This window comes from Squalius cephalus (genome assembly GCF_949319135.1).
Source record: "Squalius cephalus genome assembly, chromosome: 22".
Lineage (NCBI taxonomy): Eukaryota > Metazoa > Chordata > Actinopteri > Cypriniformes > Leuciscidae > Squalius > Squalius cephalus.
Window position 1 is genome coordinate 29,493,568 of NC_137143.1, and position 24,737 is coordinate 29,518,304.

General features: G+C 37.5%; 2 protein-coding genes across 2 annotated transcripts; one reads left to right on the top strand and one right to left on the bottom strand.

The window, feature by feature from the left end:
• The first annotated feature begins 1,674 nt into the window (after positions 1-1,674).
• phf13 (PHD finger protein 13) lies at positions 1,675-12,060 on the top strand. Its single transcript, XM_079858283.1, has 5 exons — positions 1,675-1,824; positions 2,594-2,634; positions 5,395-5,496; positions 8,771-9,461; positions 9,780-12,060. The coding sequence occupies exons 2-5, from the start codon at positions 2,596-2,598 to the stop codon at positions 10,004-10,006; spliced, it is 1,059 nt and encodes a 352-aa protein (XP_079714409.1). The 5' UTR covers positions 1,675-1,824; positions 2,594-2,595; the 3' UTR covers positions 10,007-12,060.
• Positions 12,061-12,139: 79 nt separating this feature from the next.
• Positions 12,140-24,556, bottom strand: dnajc11b (DnaJ (Hsp40) homolog, subfamily C, member 11b). Its single transcript, XM_079858279.1, has 16 exons — positions 24,443-24,556; positions 23,413-23,542; positions 21,340-21,413; positions 21,114-21,215; positions 20,226-20,354; positions 20,024-20,146; positions 19,875-19,948; positions 19,604-19,793; positions 19,414-19,499; positions 16,246-16,362; positions 15,977-16,132; positions 15,794-15,863; positions 15,621-15,678; positions 14,751-14,893; positions 14,523-14,652; positions 12,140-14,434 (listed from the first exon to the last, which is right to left on the bottom strand). Exons 1-16 carry the CDS (start codon positions 24,515-24,517, stop codon positions 14,409-14,411), a joined length of 1,683 nt encoding a protein of 560 aa, XP_079714405.1. The 5' UTR covers positions 24,518-24,556; the 3' UTR covers positions 12,140-14,408.
• Between the last annotated feature and the right edge of the window lie 181 nt (positions 24,557-24,737).

Here is a 24,737-nt window from a genome sequence, read left to right on the forward strand (position 1 = left end):
AGTAAGTGATGACAGAATTTTCATTTTTGGGTGATCTATCCCTTTAAGGCTGGTTAGTTGTTATGATTGGCTAACATCATTTCATAGACGCTATTAAAATAAACCATCCACTTTTTTTTCTGAAGCTGAGATACTTCTGAAATCTGTACAGAGAGCCAAATGAGCTGTTTAAACTGGAAACATCAAAGTGAATGATGTACTCTTTCTTGTATTCTTGTACTCTTTCATTTGTCCTGTTGTCGACAGACTCAAGTGTGTGAAGTACGTCAGAAACTGAATGTGCATCTGTATACTGTATCAATTATAGAAAGCGTAAGTGATTATAATAGGTTCTATTGGCTCATGACGCTCACATCCAGTGTAGGCAAATGTTAGCAATTAAGTGTCTGAATGCCAGTGGGCGGGGCCTATGATGCGATGATGTAAAACTATTCGTCGATGTCTTGCTCTGGAGGCAGTCATATGCAAATGTATTTGCTCATGTGACGTCACAGATCTCGCAATATCCAAACGAGCCATTTTTGGAGCTTGATTAAATAAATGCTTTGTTTATAATGAGGAGGACGTTTTAAGCTATGACACTTACAGGATGTTTTAATGGTATAAAGACAAAGTCAAAAAGATCAAGGCAAATTTGATTTCTCATGTCATGGTCCCTTTAAATGTTATATTTGCATAATGGAAGAATGATTCATATTTGCACATATTACGAACAAATACAGAATTATATTATTAAATGAGACATTTCATTTGAGATTAGTTACCTGAGACAGGTGCACCTGATTACTTTTTTTTTTTTCACATTTATGATTTACTTTTATAAGAACTATAATTTGTTTAAAATGACCTGCAGTGTAAAATAATGTAATACAGTAATGCTAATAAAACTTTTGAGATGAACTGAAGTGAATTGGTCAGCTGAAAGAAGAATGTGTGATAAAATAAAAAGTAATTTGAGCTGATCATTCTGCTGTCAAAGGGAAAATTATTGAAAAGTGAGAACCTACATCTTGATTTTGGTTCTATAATAATAAAGTATAGATCACAATGTGGCATAAAAAAGAATATTCTGAGTCATGTTTTCATTCAGTCAGTGGCATGTCATTGGTTTCTAACTCATGGTTCATTAACACTGTCATTTGGTGATTATTCAGATCTAATCTCTTTTACTCAGAGATGCTGTAAATTACATTTTTTGGAATACAAACATATCTGAAACATGACTAATATAATTTAAATTTAAATGTGTAGACTGTAAATATGCATAATGTGTTTTAGACTGGAGTATTATGCAAGTAATAAATTATGTGAACTTTTTCTGCTAATATTTATTGCAGTATTTTTCTCTTTAAAAATATCTAAACAATATCTGACAGTTAAAGTGTAAAATAAATTAGATGTGTTCTGTACATAAAATTTACACACTCAAGTCACAGACGTACACAGTAACAAACTCATTTTTGTTTTGTTTGAAAAGTGTATTTGTGCTATATTTGATTAAAAATAAATATCACTTGGTTTGATTTTTTTGTTATCTAATGTCCTTCTAAGTGTATAATATACACATTTTAAGTGAATATTATATTTCTGGCCAGTAAACTGACCTATAGATGGGTGATTCATATGAATCAAATGGGGACTTTTATTTTGGCAGATTAGCAGATCTGTCTGTCTGGGTTTCACCCATCACAGCTTCATCACATTCGGACATATTTCATCACTGTTTCCCATCACTCCTGCCACTGTCATCGCCGGTTTTTCGATCCAGGATAATTATCTGCCTCTTTACCGTCGCGTAGTCCACTATCTGTGTTTCAGCAGCAGGTAAACGTGAATAAAACACCATAAACACACACATCAGTCACAACAATGTTAGCATGACGGCTAGCCAATTAGCAAGTTCCAGCAGGGGAAGAAAAAAAAGTGGATCAACTTTTGTTTAAAGACATTACAGTTCGAGCTAGTTGAGTATTTAGATGTGCAATATTATATATTGGTTATAATTGGTGTGTTATGGATGATATGGTGTTATTAAACTTAATAGATCAGGTCTGTAGTGCTAGCAGGCAGGCTAAATGAGCTCGAAGATTGCCCATCAAAAATATTAAAAAACATATTTTTTTTTCAATAAAATAACCCATAAACATAACATATCTTTCAGATGAGTCCAATTACAGATGTGAAGATGAATATATAAAGTAGTCAGATGAGTTAAATGTGTTTTTGCAGTTTATTTAACGTTAGGTGTGGAGATAACGTTACGTGACGTGACTCTGTGCATTATAATCTCTTAAATTCTTTTAAAACTTTTTAATTAGTCTGACAAGATTAATCTATGCAGTGATCGATTAAACTCAACAGCTATTCTAAGGTTTTTAATGAACTGTTTGGTCCAGTCAGATGTTACATTGATATATGAAATGCTACAAATGTTATCATAACTGATAGAATATACATTATGCATCATAACAGGAAAGTGTAATTCGATATAATTACATTTTATGTGTTGTTATGACGATACATGTGTCATGATGTGAGTCGCATGTTGTTGAAAATGTGATCATAAACTTAAACAGCTTTTTTTACTCTATAGAAATGGATAACAGCTCGACGACTTGTCCATTTGACACACAGGTAAAACATATTTTGATTTTCTAATTTTATATCCATATATAACGTGTTTAATGAATATTATTTTGCTGTAGGAGTACATCTCGTTGTCATCTCAGTATTTCCGCATGAATATGTTTTCATATTAATCCTCTTTGGATGTGCAAGTTAGCTTAAAATAGGCTTTCCTCGTTTAAAACGGTACGCAATGTATGATCATCAGCACATCGAAAATATGTAAATACATATCTTATTTCAGTGCTTTTACTTATTTATTTACCAATTTGATCTCTCTGGTAAGAACTAAAGTCATGAAAGTAAGTGTGATTGTTTTTAGGCTATCTCAGTAGCAATGGCTGGCTAACTCATTAGATTCTGTGAAATTGATTAAATGAAAGTTTTTGTTCTGCTTTTCTTCATCGTTTTCACAGCCTTAATAAGAGATGTATTTCGTTACACTCGTTGTTTTCGTTCTCTTTTTTCCTGTGCATGGAGTTGCTAAGAAGCCTTTTAGTCTTCGGTCACATTAATAAATACGATTTTGCATCTAAGTTTTTGTTTTGTTGATGCAAACGGAGTTCAATATATCAGGCGAATTCAAATTGTTGTCGATCGTGTTATTTAATGACTGTGATGATGTGTCATTAGTTAGCGAATATTTGCACAGTTGACAGAGCCAGTGCGCGAAATGGCGAATGCGCATGCGCGCACATTGCTTCCCTCCCCCGATAGCATCGTTGGCCAACTATGGTCGCAAGTTCATCGCAATGTCCATTGAACTCTATTGGTAACGACGGAACTTGCGACCATAGTTGGCCAACGATGCTTTCGGGAAACCCACCCCTGGTTGGGAGAGTAAAGCACTGCTTTCATTAAGACATTTTAATGGGAGTGGATGGGCACTAAAATGTTCTTTTGGCATGATTTGTTTGTTGTAATTATCTGGTGGAGATTTATTTGGAGAATCATGGGTAAAGTAGTTTTTCACCAGGAATTCTGTTAACATGGTAATTTTAAAAACAAGTTGAAATAATGTTGGCTGATGGCTTCAACAAAAGCAATTACCATCAATTAACAATCTCATAGCTCACTGTCAGTCTGTTTTTAATAGTTATAAGTTATTGTTAAAAATCAGTTCCCCTTTGGTAAAAAATAATGGGATTTTGAGTTCTGTAACCTGACTGTTGCACTCTATAAATAGACAAATACAAGGAAACTGTTCTGTGTTGATTCTCCTGAAAAGTGCAAACACATTGGCTCTAATGCATTCAAAACATTGTGTTTGTTTGAACATCACGACCAGCCCGACACAGCAGTGACTCAGCTAATGACCAATGGCCTGTGTTTGGGGTGGGACTACCCATTTGAAAGCAGTCATTAGTTGTTTTTTTTAAATCCATTTGGTGGTGTTAGTGATGCAGAAATTACACATTTTTAACTAATGTAATCCTGAGTCATTTTGTTTCATTTTTTACTCTTTCAAACTTGGTTTAACATGGTGCACTATTAAACATAGGTTTAATAGACTATGTTCTGTGATTGTACAAAGTGCATAGATATTTAAAGGAACCGTATGTAAGAAATGTATTTCAATTAGCCTAATCATAAAATGGCCCTGATGTGTCACTAGACATTAAGAAATCATGTTCATTTCAAATACTTATATCACTGACAACAGTAGTCCGGCCAGGATATTGTCATTTAAAAGTGAAGTTGCAGCCCTCACCTGATGTTGATGTTGTCATGTTGTGTTTTGGCCTGATGCCCCACCCTCCACCTATCTACCAATCACGAAGTCAGTAGTGTTTCGGCATCTGGGTTGCCAGCTCTGCTCTAGTTAAAAAATACAGCTGGTCGCTTTCACTTATAGCGTCAGCTAAATGAATAGCTGTATCTTTGATATCTGTTACACATAGTGACTTAGGCTTGTGCTTGTACTTACGTTAATGACAGATACCTACCGTTACAAGTTAGACTAACAGCTACTGTTCTAACAATGTACTGTCACATATGAGCGTACATCTTTACGATTATATTTGGCTAATCGCCATTAGTCAATTTTTGCGATACATAATTACTTCGCAAAACATCTCTCATGAAGCATAAACATAATTAACAGAAAAAAAACTTACTGTGTAGGACTCGTCACTTTACCATTGGAAGCTCCTTGTAGCAGCCTACGTTCCTGCTGGATCCTGCAGTCTAAAGCCCAATTTATACTTCTGCGTCGAACTCACGTCATAGCTACGTCGTAGGCTGTGTGTAGCGCGCGTACCCTTCGGCGTACCCTGACGTGCACCTCTCCAAAAATGGAACAACGCGTCAGCTCTACGCGGATGCAAGCGCTGTGATTGGTCTGCTAGGACCGCTCCCTCGGGTTTCACATGCTCCCTCTGCAACAACGCAGAAGTATAAATGAAAACCAACGCGTTGCCTACAGCGTAGAGGCTCCGGCGTAGGTCCGACGCAGAAGTATAAATCAGCCTTAACTGGCAACCTCGAGTCAGGGGGGAGGGGATACACTGCTCTACAGTAATTTGAAAGTGATTGCAGTACCAGTTTTGGCCACAATCTTATGGTTCCTTTAATTAGGCATGCATTGTTTCGTTTCTGATTGGTTGTCTTTTGCTTAACATTTAGCACTGAAATTTGGGCATAATCTAATGCTGAAAGTGGTGCTAATGCTTTTAAAAAGTGTGAAATTGTGCTCTAAAAGTGGTATTAACCTTGTAAAAAAATAAAAAAGTATATGTTGAAATGACTATTTTTCTGTTTTTATTGCAGGGCTACAGTTCAACGTTTAAGCGTAAACGAACAGTGGAAGATTTCAACAAGTTCTGCACTTTTGTGCTGGCATATGCTGGTTATATTCCGTATCCACAGGAGGTGAGTATTATCATGTCTTAGTGATGTAACTGGGAGGAGATTGTGGTAAAAATGATACTCATTGTGCTTGTACGTTTGCTAGAAAGTTCTGTCAGTGTTGCAGGGTGAAGCGGCCTTGCATTTCCTCGAGATCGCTCAACGATCTGACACATCCGACCTCCAGGATGGGTTCCTATCCTTGGCAGTGGTGTGGCACTGGGTGCTTTTTCTTTTTTTTTGGTGGCACAAGCCCTTATGAGCTGCTTTGCTGTTGACGCTCTTGTTTGATCCACAGAAATGGTGGTGGCTCTTATGTCACGGCCGCTGAGAGACATCTCCCTCCAAAAAAACCTCAGCCCTCCCTCCCAGGGTAAGAGGGCCACTCAAGTCTCCTCATTCTCATCTCAGACCCTGTCTCTAAGTGCCATTCTTCACAACAGCAGTGTGTGTGCATCCACAAACACTTCAGTTTCAGGACTTTCCTTTAATGGATCCTTCAATGGATGGAGGCTAAATCGAGGAAACTGGGGAAATGCATGAGGGCCGATAATAGCTCCAAGTGTTCCAAAACCTAGTGAGCTGCCTGCTCTCTACATAGGCTGCTGCCTTCTAAGGAAGCATCCTAACTGCTAAAATAAAGTGCATGGGACACTCAACTCTGTTGACACTTGCATGTTGTTTAAAATGAAATTATGTAACAAATATTGGGTAAAGTAGTCAGTTTTGGGTGCCAAATAGTCATTGAGGAAGGATGAATGACGTCACACCAACATGGTGGCACCCTGCTAGATATACCATAGAATTACACAAGATGCGTCACTCGTATTGTTTTGAATGGGGAAAAGTGCAACGCTCAATATGGCGGAATAAGTCCTGCCTTCTAAATAAGAGCTAATCGTTAAAACTAAAAGCTCCGGAGTCAGTCAGACGCGCGCTTCCACTGCGCATTAGCTTGATCCAGCCTGAAAAATTACATTTTCTGTCATGATTTGAGTGTTTAGAAACAAAATTTATGAGACAGTTGTTGTCAGATTTCATCGGTGATTTTAAATATGAAATTTAATCGTAAGCTTGCTTGGCGAACAGTTTTGGAGAATTTGATGTTCCCCCATTCAAAAAGATAGGAGCAGCATTTGCATGCCTAAGAGGCATTTCAAAGATGGCCGCCGAGTGGAATTACTTGTCTTAAAGGGACTTTGGATATACTCAGTGATATATACATTCACTTTTAAGCAAATAAAAAGCTGCGCAGAGTTAAACTTCTTACTTTTAGGATATAAATGTTTATTGAAATAGATGTGTAAAACCCAGTGAATTATTTGTTTTTTGGTCTTTGTTGTTGACAGTCAAACACTGACCAAATGGTACAGTTGCTTTTTTTGTTTCCAAGTCATCTTCTGAGCATAGGGCATAAACTTCCAACATATGGTTAGAAATTGCAGATATCTAGTAGAAATACACACAGTTCAGTCATGTAACTATAGATGGTGCTAGCTGGTTCTTAACTCAATCTGCTTGCAATCTCATCATTATCTATTGGGCACAGCTGATTGGTTCCTGCTGTATCAGTAGCCAATGAGATCGCTGCTCAACCTTCAAATAATTGGTCAGCATTTGCTGTAGAAGTTGCAGTGCGCTTTCAGAAACCCTCCACCTTCCCCAGCTCCACCTGTATAAATCTGCTACGGGTAATTAATGTACGCTATATTGTATAGCAGCAGCATGTCTTACTTCCTCACAGTTGTGTGTTGTGTGTGTATTGTTAGTAGCAAGTCCTGTACTTGCTCTGCAGCACCAGCAGTGTAGCAGATCTATTTCGCCAAGACCAAACATATAAACATTGTCATATCCTTTACCATGCCAAACACTAAGAGAGTTGTCATGACAGAAATATACTACTTTAGGCTTTTGTTCTGCCATGTTGATTGAGCTTGTTGCAATGCATTCTGGGTATGCTTTCTTTGTGAATATATCTTTGAAGCTAGCACTTTTTGGAACAGCTTTCATGTCAAAAAATGTCTGCTGTCTGAAATGATGTCTAGGTAGGCAACTCACTATGTTTTGGAACAGCTTGTGCATTCATAATATGTTTTCACATCCTTTCAGCTTATAGAGTCTGTGTGTTTGGAAAGATCATTTATTCTTTATTTGCTTACTACTTGCTTTGTTTTCGCAGGCTACTCAGCACAAAGGAGACATAGCACTTCATAGCACACAAATAATGATGGCTTTAATAACAAAGAAACAAACAGAAAATGAGGGTATAAACAAAAGTAAGTGTAGACAGAGATGGACCCGTGAGAAATGCTCCAAAATAATCCACCATTGATGTGGGATCCATGTGTTTCTGAGCTCATTAGTCGTGACTAAGAAAGCTGATTAAGGTTTGACAGCAAAATGAGGGGGAGGTTTTAAATTCTCTGAACATACAGTGGAAATTCATAAACCTGCCATTTTTGTGCCTTATTTTTACAGCGTGCAGTCATTCTTGGATTTCATTGTGCAGGCGCTTGCATTTCTGATGACCCGTAATTTATGTTTTTCTTAGGTGGTAGCCATTAACTTTAGGAGTGACTCTACAAAAGCGTTGCTTGGCACTTTGCTTCTCTTACCCTGGTTTGTGATAGGCATTTTTCTTTTTACCAGTTGGTGTCTGTCGGCGTTCATGTAATTTTTCATGTAATTGCTTGGCTTTTAGTGCTAAAACACTAAACGGGTCAATTGATCTAATAAAGAATTGTTGAGATTTTTACTATTACATATTCTTCACATTTTAGCCTTTATCAGACTATCTTTCTCTTTCTCTCTCTCTCTCTCTCAATCGCACTACTCAAGCTCAGATGGCTACAAAATTTTATTAGCAATGTTTCTTCAGGCTTGAGCAAAACGTTTCTAATAAAATTTCGTAATGATGCAACTGAGTAGTGTGCGGGATTTATACATTTTATATTGGACTTTTATCCAATGCACCTACAAATGATTCGGGTGTGTGAGGCACTATATTTTCTATTTAGTCTTTATCAAACTGCAAAATGTGAAATGTTTCATCTTAGAGATCTTGATTTGTAGGCAGTTTCATCTTGCGCCAGTGTGGTCTGCATTTCTTGTCATTACAAATATTGCTCCATAACCAGCAGGATTTGTGGGTGTGGATGATTTTCACCATAAGTCTTTGAAACATGCAGTGAAGTTATTTGGTCACTGTTTGCTCATCTTCAGACTTCAGACCGATGTTTCAGTCCAAGAAATTCAATGCATTGGTGGTTAAAATAGTGTTTTCTATTGCTGTCCACAGGAGGCACACTTGAGGAACAGCTCTAGTCCTCCTAACAGCACCGGCAGCACTGCAGACAGTGATGGATGGGAGAACCAGAGGCTGGGATGTGACCTCTCGTCTCCGGACGAGCCCCCACCCAAAAACCGCAAGAGCTTCGCTGGATTCAAGAGACCCGCCAGCGAGGATTCAGAGCCCCAGAAACGTCCTAAGTCAGCAGGTCTTCTCCTGGAGGGTCGAACGAAGGCTGACAAGGTGAAGAAGAAGAAGAAGAAGCTGAGGAAGAGTAAGGATGAGGAATTGAGATCTTTCGCTCCATTTACTACTCATAGTGCTGAAGGTGAGATCGGCAATTTTGGATGTACCATCAAAGAAGAACCAGAAGATTACTTCAGCATCTCAGTACCCACCGCAGGCATGGGTAGCGACCAGCCTACGCACACTGGCACGTGTTCAAAACCTGCCTATAGTTCACCGGGCACCGCAACGTGGAAAGAGGAGCCTGATATTGGCCGTCCATGCTGGCACGGTTTTAAAAGTCCAGGTCCAGAGTCGGAGGATGTCGAGAAACCCTCACAACCTAAAGAAGAGTCCATAGTCTTGAAAGTTGAAGGTTTTCCTGGTAAAAGGACTGTGGTCCGCCAGGGAAAACAGGTGGTGTTTAGAGATGAGGATGGATCGGGAGACGATGAGGACATCATGGTTGATTCAGGTAAGAAGAAGGTTTCCTCTTGTTGTTGTCTAGTTTGCTATTTTTAAAAGTAGAGGGTAATCATATATATATATATATCGTATTAAAATTGCAATCGCAATAGGTTCCTCTTGGACTTTGGCAATGTCAGAAGTAGTTAGTATGTATTGTGATACGATTGTGATCACAATCATTTCCTCTTGGACTTTGGCATTGTCAAAAGTAGATTGCAATCATATTACGGTGTATATATGCAAATGCGGTCGCAATCATTTCCTCTTGGAGTTTGGCATTGTTCGCTATCGTATATATTTGAATTTACTGTCTTTCTCTTTGCAGATGATGACTCTTGGGACCTAGTGACATGTTTCTGCATGAAGCCGTTCGCAGGGCGGGCTATGATCGAATGCAACCAGTGCAACACCTGGATCCACCTTTCATGTGCCAAAATCCGTAAGTCCAACGTCCCAGAGACGTACATCTGCCAGAGGTGCAAAGACACAAAGTTTGACATACGCCGCTCCAATCGCTCACGAGTGGGCACTCGAAAACACCTTCTCGACTGATGCCGCTCCTCTCGTTCACAGAAACTCATAAAGTTGTCTTCTTAAAGAGGAGACTCAATGAGTACGGAAGAGGACCTGCGTCACGTTTTTTTTCGGTTCCTGTTTTTAATATTTCTCACCTTCCTAAATGTTTGCGTCTGGCAATCAATACTCAGATGATGCATTAATGAGAGCAGATTTCCGCCATACGGACGGCTGGAGTTGTGACGGTACTTGGCTGAAGGTATTACACAATCAGAGTTGTGCTGGAAAGAAGGGATCGGGGTGTCGGATTGCAACTTTTTTTTAAGAACAAAGTGGTAGCTAGAGATGCCCCTTTGTACCCATAGCTTTCAAAAGTAGGTGTATTTGTTAAAGTATGTATATTCTATAAAATAACCATAAGATATTTGTTTCAAGGTGTTTAGACTCGCCATTTTGTGTGGATCTTTTCTGAGACCACCAAATGTGTATGAGGCAAAGAGTTCTGTTTGTTGGATAATGTTGATCGAAGTTTTCGTCAGCAGTCACTGATGCTTTAGAGTGAAACATCAGAAACGGTTCATGCTACATTGTGGTATTTTTTCTTTTTCTTTTTAAAGAACATTGAAACAAACGGATGATAACTGTGTTATTTTGATTTATGAAGCCTGATAGTGTCTGCCTTTTTTTGAACAAGAAACGTTTTGTTTGCATGTTGTAATATTGGACTAAACTGGTTATTTTTTCATGTCTTTTTTTCTGCAGTTAGATGTAAAATATGTACATTTTTGATAGTCTTTACAGGTTAGGGAAGGGGTATTTTTTACTGGGTGAATCTCAGAATCTTACAAAACACGTCACATTTCACCCCATTTGATATATTGGCATAAATTAATACTATTTTTAGGAACGTAATTTTTTTTTTAACTTCGAATTCAAGTCATGTTTCTGGGTAATTTGCTTTTTTTCTCCATTATTCTCAGTGGTGATTCTATTTATACTGTCGTGACTGTAAGAAAGTAACTTTCTTTATTCTTTCATTTTGTTTTCATGAAAATAGTCACACAATGCAATTTTTGTGGTGAAATATTACCCTGGCGTGTTCTTGTCAGCTTCTGTGAGTTTTACTTAACTGCCAAAGGGAAGAACTTGTTTTTTTTTTGTGTGTTTTTTTTAAACTTTATATACTGAAATCCTATGGCTTTCTTAGTAGTATTCATATTAACATTCAAAGCAGTGCCACAGTGTGTGATCTACAAATCTTGGCTCTTCAAAACTCTCTGGTGGAGCTTGTAATAGAAGGAATCATTCATGAGGGTGCATTTCTTGCTAACCACTGTGACCCGTCTAACCTGGTTATTAATCGATGAGTCTGGTTCATGTTCATAGGCATGCTCAGATAAAAATGTGATTGTGTCCTATTAGCTGTTAAAGTCCCATCAAAAAACATTGTGCTTTTTTTTTTTTTTTAAATCTCATGTGAGTTTGATGTCATTTCAGAATGTACTGTTCTGATTGATTAGATAAACACTGCAGAGGAGATATATTATTTGGCACTTTAGTATGGATATTTGCAGAACTTTTTGGTATATGTTAATGTAAATTTAGACAAATAACTAGTTCATAGTTGTGAAATTGGCCTCATCTTATTTTCTAACGAGTCAGTTGACTATCCACAGTGATATTTTTTTGTGATGCACATTGAAACTGGATATTCTTTAAACCCGTACTTTGGGTACAATTTGTCTTCCCATCTAAGGACATACTGGGAAGGTGTAATTTGCAGGTCTAGATTAAACAAGCTATCTGTTCATTGTTTTGTGGAAAAAAGTGTCGCTTGTAAATTGAATTGCTTATGTTGCTGCTTTCTTTTTTTTAACCATTTATTAAGGGTTCATGGATGATGGTTCTGTACATTTTGTTGTATGTAGTATGATGTTAATATTTCAGGGCTGTTTGTACAAGAGAGAAGAACCGCTAAAGTTTGAGCTTGCACTGTTACGCTGAGGGAGATTCTGAGTCCAGAGAAAAGAGAGATGTTTCTGTGAAACTTCATGTAAACTTGTAAATAAAGAGATGATGATTTTAATGACATTTCATTTGAGCCATATCATTCTTATGTAGAAACTGTAATATATATTATATAAAGAAAATAACTGCAGAGGTCAGATGAAGTGTAGTTTTCATCACTTTTTATTGTTTAAACTACTCTTTAGGTTGACAATATTACATGAATACATGTGTAAGGTTTTGCATCAGATAGGAATGTAACACCGTTTTCTTTCAGAGTTTAAAAATGTGGCTTGAACATTTGAGCATGAGATATGTTAAACATTTTAGGAGACATGCAAGGTATAATGACAGTACTGGATAACAAACCAGAGAACATTAAAAGGCCCATTTTTAAATCGTTCCAAAACCGTAAGACTTTTGTTCATCTTCAGAAAACAAATTCTCTTTTTGATGAAATCTGAGATCTTTCTGTCCCTCCATTGACAGCTACGCAACTACCACTTTGACGCTTCAAAAATATCATAAAGAGATCATAAAACAATTTAGTGGTTAAGTCCAAATTTTCTGAAGAGACATGATCGCTTTATATGATTTAATTTCAACTTTTATTGAAGATGAACAAAAGTTTTACGGGTTTGTAATGACACGAGGATGAGGAAATGAGAGAATTTTAATTTTTGGGTGAACTAACCCTTTAACACTGACCTTTAGCCTTATTTTCACTTCTGAATGAGAAGATTATTGTTGCTACTCCAACAATAAAATGCACTGATGTTGAAATGACTTTTTTCCCTTATAGTCCAAGAGACGAAATGTGCAACTGGAAAGACGGTTACAAATAAACATCTATTACAGACCCAAATTATACAGGCATTGCTCACTCAATTTGCACTAATAACAATGTAAAAAAGAAAAAGAAAAAAGGGGCATACAATATTTAATTGAAACAATGAATGAATGGTTTAGTGGATTAGTTGTACAGATGCATTTTCTAAACATAGTGCTTTCATATTTGTGAACTTGTTTAAAGAAACACTTAAAAATGAAAATTCACCCTCGAGTTGTTTCAAACCTGTATGAATTTATTCTGCTGAACTCAAAAGAAGATATTTTGAAGAATGTCTTACTATGGAAGTCAATGGGGTCCATCAACTGTCTGGTTACCGATATTCTTCAAAATATCTTCTTTTTTGTCCAACAAAAGAAATAAATTCATACAGTTTTGAAGCAACTTGAGTAAATGATGACAGAATATTCATTTTTAAGTGAACTTTTCCATTAAATCCCATGATAAATTCCGAATGTAGCATGAAATTATCCAAAAGGCATTTTAGTTTTATACTAGTTTAATCTAAGCATTTCTAATGCAGATCAACTTTTGAAAACCGAGAAGGGGGAAAGTTGCTTTCAAGGCAAATGTCCAAAAGAACCACAAATAAAAACACAGTAACACTTCATTTAGTATCTTAAATTTGGAGAATATACAGCCTACAACTATCTCTGATATGGAGGAAATGGTGAATCTCACAAAAACAGTCTGGGTCATAATTCACCTATAAAAGTTTGCATAAAGAAAATTCTTTTTAAAGATTTCTTGCATTTATGAGATTTCTTGCAAGTCCATTTAAATCACATCCACTAACTGTCAACATCACACAGTAATATTTATTTAAATATTTATCCCACATCTTTTATTCAAATTTTAAAAATGTTCAGATTACAGTAATGAGAACACTTTTTTTTTTTTTTTTTGCATTTAGAATTTGCCATCCATTTTTTTTAGTGAGATTCACCTGTAAATATAAATATTAATATGATAAGTAATCCAAACAACATTTCTCCCGGAGGAAAATAAAATCACGATCCTGTGGCAGCTTCTACAGTCCTGATTTTGGAGGCAGTGTGAGCCTAAGTTTTCCTTTTTTCATAAGCCCAGTGTACAAACATGCAAAACCGTCTGTCAAAAAACATTTCAATATCAACACCGGTTTTATTAAACCACGGGTTGTACAGCACTTCATTACGATTTAAACCATACTTTTTTGTTACAGGAGCTTTTATTGCTGTACTATCCAGTAGATATCATCAGATAGTGTAGTGTTAACACCAACTGAGACTGATGGATGGAGTGATAAGGTATTTAACCACTTCCTACCACCTGAAAACAGACAGCTATCAAAGCTGCAAACGGGTTCAGGAGGTTCATCGGAAGTCTCCAGATCTTAAGGAGGTGTTAAGATGTGTTCGACCCATTGACGATATATGTAAAGGGATTTGAGATAAACAGACAACACAGAGGTGATACACGGGTGACTACGTGGGATGAAGAGGAGCAGCCCTTCGGATCACTGGATGTCCGACTGTCCCTTTATGTTCCTTTGATGTCCATTGAGTCCATCTGTCCTTTCTTCCAATGTGTGGAAGACTCCTATGTCTCTGAACTGATTCTATGAGCTGAATGAAAAGAGACTTTCTTTACACCAGCTTTGAATTAACCATCTTTTTGAAACCATTCCCAGTGTTTTGTTTCCATAGTACTCACATTGTTTAGGTATCCTAAGAGGCTCTGTGTCTCCGGACAAGACTTGATGCATTGCACCTCGGAACTGGTACAGCAGCTTTAGGCTCTTTTCCTCTCCGACGCACGGGTCATAAAACCCCGGCAAGCCAGCCTGATTAACACGAGACAGAACTAATTAATGTGAAGCACCTGGCGAGAGTTTAAGCATCTCATTGATGTAAAGCACCGGTTGATGTTTGCATGTCTAACCTTTGATGCCTCTGTAAGAACGAGTTTAGAGTCTTTCACTAAACACTGGAGAGGGACGGTCACGTCAATGACCTCTGCTCTCTCACGTTGTTGGCTATTGTCCAATACAAATTTGCCGTACCAGGCATTTAGAATGATGAGACCTAGAGTAAAAACATGAATCACTTCACATAAAACTATTCATTTAACAAGAACGTTTCATGTTCAGTATAAGTTTAACTGTATAGACAACAATGTGTTTTCTCTCATCCCAGAGTATGCAAAACTAAATTGTTTACAATAATGTACCTACAGTAGAAAATGTAAAGCTTGTGGTAATTTTGTCAGACAAAATTTGAGCTAAGTTTGTTTTAGCAGTGGATTTTTTTTTTTTTACCAAAGAATATCATTTAATAAATAAATTTTAAAAAATCTCTTTTGAGAGGATTTTTATTTCTTTTCTTTTTTTAAATTAAACTGCTGATTTTGTTGTGAATTTCTTTTTAGAGATGGCACAAAAAAAGTAATTTCTAGTGAAAGAAATACAGTACTTTAGAACTGAGCATTATTACAAAAATATATATTAATTAAAGAAATTTTTCTTTTCTTGAAATTACTTTTGAACTCTATGTACATACGGGTTTATGAACTGTTACATCATGTCCCCTGGTATCTTTGGACATACTGTATATTTACTGGGTTTATCAGCTATATGCTGTCATTACATGAGTATAAATATTGGATATAACACATTAGTGTTAGTTTTGCTTGTTTTTAAAATGAATGGACACTATTTTCTGTGGTTATTGCCAGTATATCACAGATGCTATCCATAGAGCTTAACTTGTATCTATCTGAATGTATAAATAAAAAGTATGGGCTTTCACAAACCCATTTTAGATTCCTCAGCGTCAATAATTCTCTTCACTGACTCTTGCATCAGCAAAACCTGAAAACCAAAGACACAATAACACAAGAAAACAACATATCTGCCCTGATAAATGTTTTTTTTGTGTTGGCATAATGGAAATAGTCATTGTTGTGTATGTATTTATTAGACTCACAGCAGCTTCAGCCTCTTGCTTCCTGCGAGCAATTTCTGAAGCAGAATCCTCCTTCTGTTTCTCCAACTCCCTGTAAACAACCAAAGAGTCAAGACCTTTCATCAGAGAAACTGAGGTAATGTAAAGACAGGGGTTTCGGGAAAATGGGCGGTTTCAGAGCAGTAATTATGGATAATAACTCACTGTTCCTTCTGGGCTTGTACATAAGGCATAATAATAAGCTTCTGGACAGCTAAGTAGATGGCCAGCGGGCCCACAGTGGCATAAAACACAGCGCTGGGTAAAATCTGGTCGGTCAGGTGAATCGGGAAGAGGTAGGTTTGACTGGCTCTGTTCAACCTGTAGACAGTTGAAAATGACCAGCATAAATAGACCACCCACGAGCTGCTTGAGCTTAGCTTGCTGTTCTACTGAGCTGTGCTTATTGCGGTTAAGCTCAAGTCAGTGCTAACCTGATTTTGAGGGAGACGCCTTGGGGTACACCAATGCTGACGGTAGCAGCCAAAACACTGTGGCGACTGATCTTACGCTCTGCACCATATTCAACCACGGTGCCAAAGAATCCAGTCCTGTTGGATAAAAAGTCAATGAGCAATCGGGGTAGACATAGGAGCTTTTTACCTCTATAAAGCTAGGGCTGGGCAATGCATTGAATATTTATATTAAATTCAATTAAAAAAAAAATATTTCAAATGAAACACTATTGTGAACATAGCAATGTGCTTTACCATTAGGTTTCCTAAAGGTCATAGACCGGTTACATGAAAGTCCTTAAGTTAAAGGGTTAGTTCACCCAAAAATGTCATTAAAGGGTTAGTTCACCCAAAAATGAAAATTCTGTCAGTAATTACTCACCCTCATGTTGTTCCAACCATGTAAGTCTTTCGTTCATCTTCGGAACACAAATTAAGATATTTTTGATGAAATCTGACAGAATTCTGACTCTTCCATAGGCTTCCAGTGTGACCGAAACTCGCCGACCCAGAATAGTTATTAAAAACATCGTTAAAATAGTCCAAGTGACTCCAGTGGCTCAATCTTAAGTATATCAAGCGACGAGAATACTTTTTGTGCGCAAAAACAAACAAAAATACCGACTTTATTCCACTATTCAATTCCTTCTCTCTGGGCCTCGTAGTGTTTTTGCGCTGCGCGTCTGTGTTGCACGTCATCACGCATCACACACATGACCTGCTTCGGCCAATTGTGAGCCTACGTGGTGACGTGCAACACAGACGCGCAGCGCAAAAACACTACGAGGCCCAGAGAGAAGGAATTGAATAGTGGAATAAAGTCGTTATTTTTGTTTGTTTTTGCGCACAAAAAGTATTCTCATCGCTTGATATACTTAAGATTGAGCCACTGGAGTCACTTGGACTATTTTAACGATGTTTTTAATAACTATTCTGGGTCGGCGAGTTTCGGTCACTCTGGAAGCCTATGGAAGAGTCAGAATTCTGTCAGATTTCATCAAAAATATCTTAATTTGTGTTCCGAAGATGAACGAAAGACTTACATGGTTGGAACAACATGAGGGTGAGTAATTACTGACAGAATTTTCATTTTTGGGTGAACTAACCCTTTAATGTCTGTCATTAATTACTCACTCTCATGTCGTCGACTTTTGTTCATCTTCATCAACATAAATGAAGATCTTTTTGATGAAATCTGAGAGCTTTCTGTCCCTCCATTGACATCAACGCAACTACCAGTTTGACGTTTCAAAAGGTTCATAAAGAGATCATAAAACTAATCCATATGAATTGAGCTGTTCATTTTCTGAAGGGACACGATTGTTTTATATGATGAAAAGATTTAATTTAGGCTTTTGTTCACATATAAACATTCAACAACCACTAAGTCAAACCACTTAAGAGGTTTCATGCAACCAGGCCCAGTTTCATGCCCACTTCTTGTGTCACACTTGTGAGCATAATACTGTCAAGACAGAGATAATAGCTTTTTTGATTTAAAGGGATACTTCAGGATTTAGCATTAAGCTTTGTATTAGTAGAAAGCCTGTAGTATTTTTGAATTACCGTGCTTTCCACCCTCATGTCCTCCTGAGACGAGAGATTTATGTATTTTTTGTCTGAAAAAAATCCTTAGATGACGCAAAAATCGTCATTTTGCGTCATCGGAGGATTTTTTGGCCAGAGGCTAAAGACTACAGCCAGTAGTAGGAGCTGTCCCACATGTTTTCAACCCGCCCATAGAGGGATCTCACTCACAGAATGTACACATAGTGTCAGCCATCTTTTTTTGGAAGCTAAGCTAGCAGGCTCTTGTTCTGTGGAGAAAGCTGAGTAGTAGGAGAAAGCTGAGTAGTAGGGGTTACCATCCTCTTTTTCCCGGACATGTTCGGCCGTCGAGATCGTCCAAAATGTCCGGGATTCAGCTCTTGCTTTCTGCAGTCGCCCTTCATTGTTTACATGCACACCTTTTGTTTCAATCTAACTGAATTCATTCCGATTGGTGAATCTGAATGTAGTGTTTACATGAACGCTAAACAAGTGATCGGTTGATGTGCGTTTTAACATTGCTAAGAAAATTCCCGCTCCTCCGTGTGAGATACGAGACCGGTGCGTCTCACACGCTCATCAGTAATCACGCCACCGGCCTCGCGCCGTTCTCCCGCGGCCCTCAGTCTCGTCCTGCTCGCCACAGTAAACATAATGAATACCGACTGTGGAACGCAAAAGCCGAATCCCGGACATTTTGGGCGATCTCGAAATCCCGGGCAGACTTGTCACTCTCTTACCGGTAGGCGTGGCTTGGGAGTGGCCTCCTAGGGCAGTGAAGCAAGTGCATTCTGGGAGTTGTTGTCTTTCATCCACATAAGCCAAAAATACATTTTCTGGCTTTTCTCAGTCTAGAAAGCTCCAAATTCAAAAATAATTTCACATTTCTTCTACATAAATGACCCATTTTAAATACACATTCATCTTTCCAGAGGTGAAGTATCCCTTTAAGCTCTTTCACCACTCATTCAACAATTTGTCCACTCAAAAGTATTTGTTGTATTTTTTATGGTTCAAAATTTATTACTTTTGTTAATTACATTGTATCGGTGCATAAAAAAATTAAATATTGCTGCTTATAATATAATTTGGTGAAAAACAGTGTCTAGATGTTTACTAATTTTCCTTTATCTAATTGGCTAAAATGATGGTGCTTTCATTAGAAACATATATGAGATCTATTTTTATATATAAAGATCTATTTTATTTATATATATATAAATATATATATACTAAGCAGCTCAACTGTTTTAAACACTGATAGTTATCAAAAATGTTTCTTGAGCAGCAAATCAGCATATTAGAATGATTTCTGAAGGATCATGTGACATTGAAGACTGGAGTAATGATGCTGAAAATTCAGCTTTGCGTCACAGGAATTAATTAAAGTTTAAAATATTTTTAAACAGTACAGCTATTTGGAACTGTTATAATATTCCACAATATTACTGTTTTCACTGCACCTTAGATCAAATAAATGCAGCATTGGGGAGCAGATGAGACTTATTTCAAATATAATAAAAAATCTTACAGACAGCAAAATGTTGAATGGTAGTGTATATAGAAATCTCAATTGAAAACCATAGGTAAAACACATACTTGATAGAACCTTTGACCTTGGTCTGGTCTTCATCCTGGAATTTGTACTGATAACTCATCATCAGATAGGAATGAGGAACGCCCAGCTGAGGAACAGGAATAAGAACAGATGAATTGCGTTCTTAATGCATTGACTTTGTTTTGAATGGAACAAATTGCCATCGTCAATGTACCCCTGTGAGGGCTTCACCTGCAGGGCCAGGGTGAAGTGGCTTGTTTTAGTGTCCCTGACGATGCTGGTGGTCATGGCAGACTGGCTTCCCCAGCGCCACTGCAGGTATCCCATAGTGTTCTGGTCTAGGTGGCGGGCCATCATTGTAGAGGCACTGGGCCGTACGCCACGTGAGGAGAACTGCAATCCCCATTGTGCAGTCACAAAGCTACGCGACACAAAATTCATGAGATTCACAGAAATTAGAAACAAATCAGACTTGACTCATCATACACAGATGGACACCTACCATCGTGCAGTTACGTTACGGAATACTTTCATCCCAAATAAAGGTCCTCTAATGTCCCCTGCACCAAACTCCAGCTTAAGACACACACAAACAAGAACATCAGAACCAGACCAGCACAAAACCTGGAGGTGTGTTGGTATGAGTTTTACCTCTCCCCAGCCCCTTGCTGAGGTCACACGCCGCACACAAAGGTTTATATTTCCTCCCCCATTGCCATTATGTGTAGACAGAGATCCAGAGAGGACAGCGGTATCTGAAGTGGTTAGGGGCGCCTGCCAAACATAATCCTGAATGACTATAGAGCACAAGGGAGATCAGGACATCACGAAATGCTTAATTGTCCATACTGACCTCAATGGATTGGGATATGTGCATCCTGTTGATCTCAATATGGGGAAAACCTCCTCCTGGTACATCCTCAAAGTCCTCCTCATATCGGTCGAAGAGGTCTGTTGCATCTATGCCAACACTTATTGTCCCCTGAATGAAAACAGACAAATGATGAGTAAAACCCCTTTTAGATCACTTCTGCAGAGTTTTAAATCAAATTTAGGACCTGCACAAATAAAATGAATACCAGTCATCCATATAAAAAAAAAAAAAAACAATAGTGATGATGAAAGTTTGCATCACCCTGGTTCCCTCTACAAAAAAACAATAACATTTTTCCATTGGCTTTTGGATTATTGCAGAAAAAAAGCTGTGCCCAACAACAGTTTATGATTCTTACATGCTTTGCTCATCATGATAATCTTCACAAGTGAACACAACTCAAGCCTAAATGTAATCGGCAGAAGTAAAAAGCTAAATGTAGGCTACAATCGAACAACCATTTTCAATCATTATTAAAACTAATATTTTCCTTGAAAGTTTGAGTCAGAATAGTTTGCATAGTGTGATTATTAACACAGTGAGGCTGTGAAAGTGGATTAGTGAGTAGATGAGTTTACAGTCCTATAGGTGCCCTGAGTTTAATAAATTACAAAGAGCAAAGAAGTAAAAAAATATCAAGCAAGAAAGCCATCCTCAAATATCTGTTCCTCAACAATCAAGCAAAGATTTGATTGATATTATCTGGCTTCAAATTTTAGAAGAAACAAACAAACTGGCATATTTAATCTTTTAGATTACATCAGTTGGAGCACAACAAAGCTGAAAGGTTTGGTGAAATAAAACTGCATTTTGGGAAATAAAAAACCATCATTATCTCCCCCTGTCATTCTGGTCTGGAATGTCCACCTTAGGGTTTGTTCTCTGCTGGAGTCTCCTCTCGTCTCTCTCCTTCTGCAAACGTTCATATTCCTCCTTGATCTCTGCAGGGGTTCTCTTCCTCTCCACCACCTAAAGACATCGGGGATCAAGCAAGCAGATGTGTCATTAGTATCACATGCATCACAGTAACACACATTAATACAAATATTTGTAATTAAAAAAAAAAACTGTCAATTTGGAAAACAAAACTAACCTCCCAACCTTCCACCTCAAGGCCTTTCTTCCCAAATATGTCATATATGGCTCGAGATTGTGGGTCACTGAGAACTAAGCAGAGGTCAAATAATGAAAGTCAAATAAAAACGTCAATTAATTATTTAATTATTTTGACTACACAAGTATTACAAATATGACTATGTATTCAGTGGTTTTATTATTTATGTCACAACCATTTTATTTGAAGATTACAATTACTAACCCTCATGTTATTCTAAATTTGGATGGCTTTGTGGTCACTATGAACTTTTACTGTATGTCAATATTTTAAACACTGTAATGCCTGACAAATGACAAAAAAATGTTGTTGGAAAAATGGAACAGTTTATTTAAACTTTAGACAAAATCTAAAAAAAAGTTTTATGTTTAGTATCATACTTGATACATCACGCTTTTATAGCTCACATTTGATATAGAAGAATATGGAGCTGCATATAAGCAAAAATATGCAATTTAGTGCAGGTGTTCTTATTTATATGTTCAAAAAGTAAGATCTCCCAATAAAATGTATTATTAAGATTATGTTTAATGCTTAGTTTTATTATCAAATCTCTGTAGTTTTAATTGCGAGGACAAAACATATAATACAATGCATTACAAGGATGATTGAGACAAATACACGTTCGTCAAAAGCCTGATGTATAATATTTCATACTTGCATTTTAGCATGATTTTTCTAAACAATTATGTATAGATAATCAAATAAACATAAGTTGCTTCAGCCCAGGTAATGTTCATCTTGAATAAAAGTTTATACTTTATAATTTGTTTTTTAAAAGATTTCACAGCAATTGGACATGAACCAAAACCAGAAGGGGGACATTTTTACAATTATACTAAAAGTCATTTATTTTAAAGCTGCAGTCCATAGTTTTTCCTCTTTCTTCCATCTCTGTTCGAAATCTGCAATTGCAGTTATTCGTGGAATTAGCAACTTTACGTGGGTTGTGCCTCGGCACGGCACAGCGCGGATGAATCCAATGTTTTGAGGAGAATGTGCGGCTGTCAGTCGCAATCACAGATTCTACTTTTTGGAAGTATGACCAACATAAGAATTTTCACCGGAAAATGTCATCTGAACAAGTAAGTAACGTTAACATCCACTTTTGTTCTGACCAACTAAGGGGAAAAAAGCATTGCAGTAAATCGCACTGATTAAATCTAACGATCGTTTATCATATCACATCAAACCGTGCAAATTATACTTTGTTCTCAAATTGTTAATGTTAACAACATCAGCATTGCGTGACTACATTTAATGCCCTTCCGATATTATCCTTGTTTTCATATGGGCCCGGTTGCAGTCTCTTTTTTTCTCCGAAGTCTTTCGCGTTTTACAACGGGTGAATCTCCAGTTGTCACTGGTGATTGTCGTTTGAACCTTTCTGGATCCGCCATCAAATTAATAAGTTTAATTATATCAAGTGCTGTGAGAAAAGGCTATAAATCTCCACCTCCAACATCCTCACACTCATAGTCTACTAGCCGAGACTCTTCTTTATGTGTACAGACGTGAATATAATGACGCAAAGACATGCTCGAATTTCCCGCGGAAATCCATCAGTAGGCTACCACTGGAATTAAAACCTTTTTTTTTTTTTACAAGCTTACTGTTTTGAATCGAGCTAAGGCAAGCAGATTGTTTTGAACACTGGCTGGTTATGTACTTGCTCAAAAAATTATTTTGGATAATTTTTAACCCAAAAAAGTTACAGACTGTAGCTTTAAGTAAAAAGTATGAACTATTAATCAGATGGAAGAAGGCATGCAATAAATTGTGTACAACCGGTTTTTCAGCAAAGTTTTGAACATGTTGATCATAATTTAGAGGCCTTAAATATTAATTGATCAAATACGATACAATAGGCTTTATAGGGTTAATCTGTCCCTTTTGTGTTTCAAAAAAGCAAAACAAAACCTAGCAGCATACAATAAAATCACATGTGAGTGCGGAAAATAATGACAGAACTTTCATGTTTGGCTGAATCATTCCTCAAACCTGTGAACTAAAAACTGTCATAATAGTCCTGGGGACAGTTATAATAATTACCCTCATATGCCTGGTGTACATCTGTGAAAAGTTGTTCTGCCTGCCTCTTTAGCTCAGGGTCTCTGTGCTTGTCAGGGTGGTAGAGCATACACATTCGCCTGTACGACGCCTTCAACTCTTCTTGAGTAGCCTGTGGGACGTAAGATAGACAAATAATAGATGACAGACAGACAGATCGAAGGATGGGATATTATTAAGCAGTGTCAACATAAATTTTTAATATTGGGATGCTTATATTCAATGTTGATAGGCCCCGGACAGTTGATGGGCCCCATTAACTTTAATATAAAAAATACAATGAAATTCAGCAGAAGGAAAAAATAACAATACAGGTTTGGAACAACTTGAGGGTGAGGAAATTATAACAGAATTTTATTTTTGGGTGAACTATCCCTTTAAATTAATTGGTTTGGCCACACCCAGAGCCACACCTTGATAACAGTCTTTTGATTGGTTATGCTGCCCAGGTAAGACTGCGTGTTGGCGCGCTTTTGCATTCAAACTCAAACGCGAACACTTCCGTTACATCCTCAGAGTTGAGCTCCCTGGGAAATAGCAGTCGAGCACAAGAGCGAGCAAAAGTTATTATTATTATTATGGTAGGTATAATAAGTAGGCTAATTATGCATTACAAGGTTTGATTGAGCCCATTTTATTGGGTTGTTTGTGAAGTGTAATGTTTTTTAAGCGTCATTAGTAAGTGAATGTGCTGTTCTGAGATAAGCTCTAGTCATGCGCCAAGCGCCATTTACATAAGTAGCACGTACAGTATGCGAAAAATTAATAAACATCACCCTAATGGCTGACATAGCAATCTGACAGCTGACAGATACTGCTAAAAAGGTGTCCAAGCATGAAACGTCAGATCAATGAGTACAAGCCCTATGCAACCGCCATATTATAGTATGACAGCTGTATGAATATCTCTTATAGTGTAAGTTAACCTAATTAGAGAATAAGAGTCACTCCCCTTGTCATTCTGTGCAGAGCTTAACCACGGAGATGACTCTTAAAAAATCATCTTCCTTACCTCTCTCCTGACATTGAGCAGAGAATAATAATCTTCGTTATCTATTTCCAATTCTATTTCCAAGGCAGCCGCCATGATGTTCCCAGTGTCCCAAACCCCCCCTCCAACAATTCCTACTACGGTGAAGGCTGTTCTCATGAATATTAATTACGCAATGTGACGTTCGGCCTGTATGTCGTTCTGATTTGTTGAGAGACTGACGTTGGAAGGTAGGGGGGTGTGAGCTGGCGAATACTGCTTTAGCGAAGTCTTGACTCCTGAATACTAATTATGTTGTGTGTATTGACGCTTTAGG

Excerpts from the sequence above, each read along its gene's own strand:
- dnajc11b (XM_079858279.1), bottom strand. The coding sequence starts at position 24,517 with ATGGCGGCTGCCTTGGAAATAGAATTGGAAATAGATAACGAAGATTAT. Across the intron at positions 15,864-15,976 it reads GTACAAGCCCAGAAGGAACA|GGAGTTGGAGAAACAGAAGG; the intron begins GTGAGTTATTAT and ends GGTTGTTTACAG. Across the intron at positions 15,679-15,793 it reads AGCAAGAGGCTGAAGCTGCT|GTTTTGCTGATGCAAGAGTC; the intron begins GTGAGTCTAATA and ends TTTGGTTTTCAG.
- phf13 (XM_079858283.1), top strand. The coding sequence starts at position 2,596 with ATGGATAACAGCTCGACGACTTGTCCATTTGACACACAG. Across the intron at positions 2,635-5,394 it reads CTTGTCCATTTGACACACAG|GGCTACAGTTCAACGTTTAA; the intron begins GTAAAACATATT and ends TTTTTATTGCAG. Across the intron at positions 5,497-8,770 it reads ATATTCCGTATCCACAGGAG|GAGGCACACTTGAGGAACAG; the intron begins GTGAGTATTATC and ends TGCTGTCCACAG.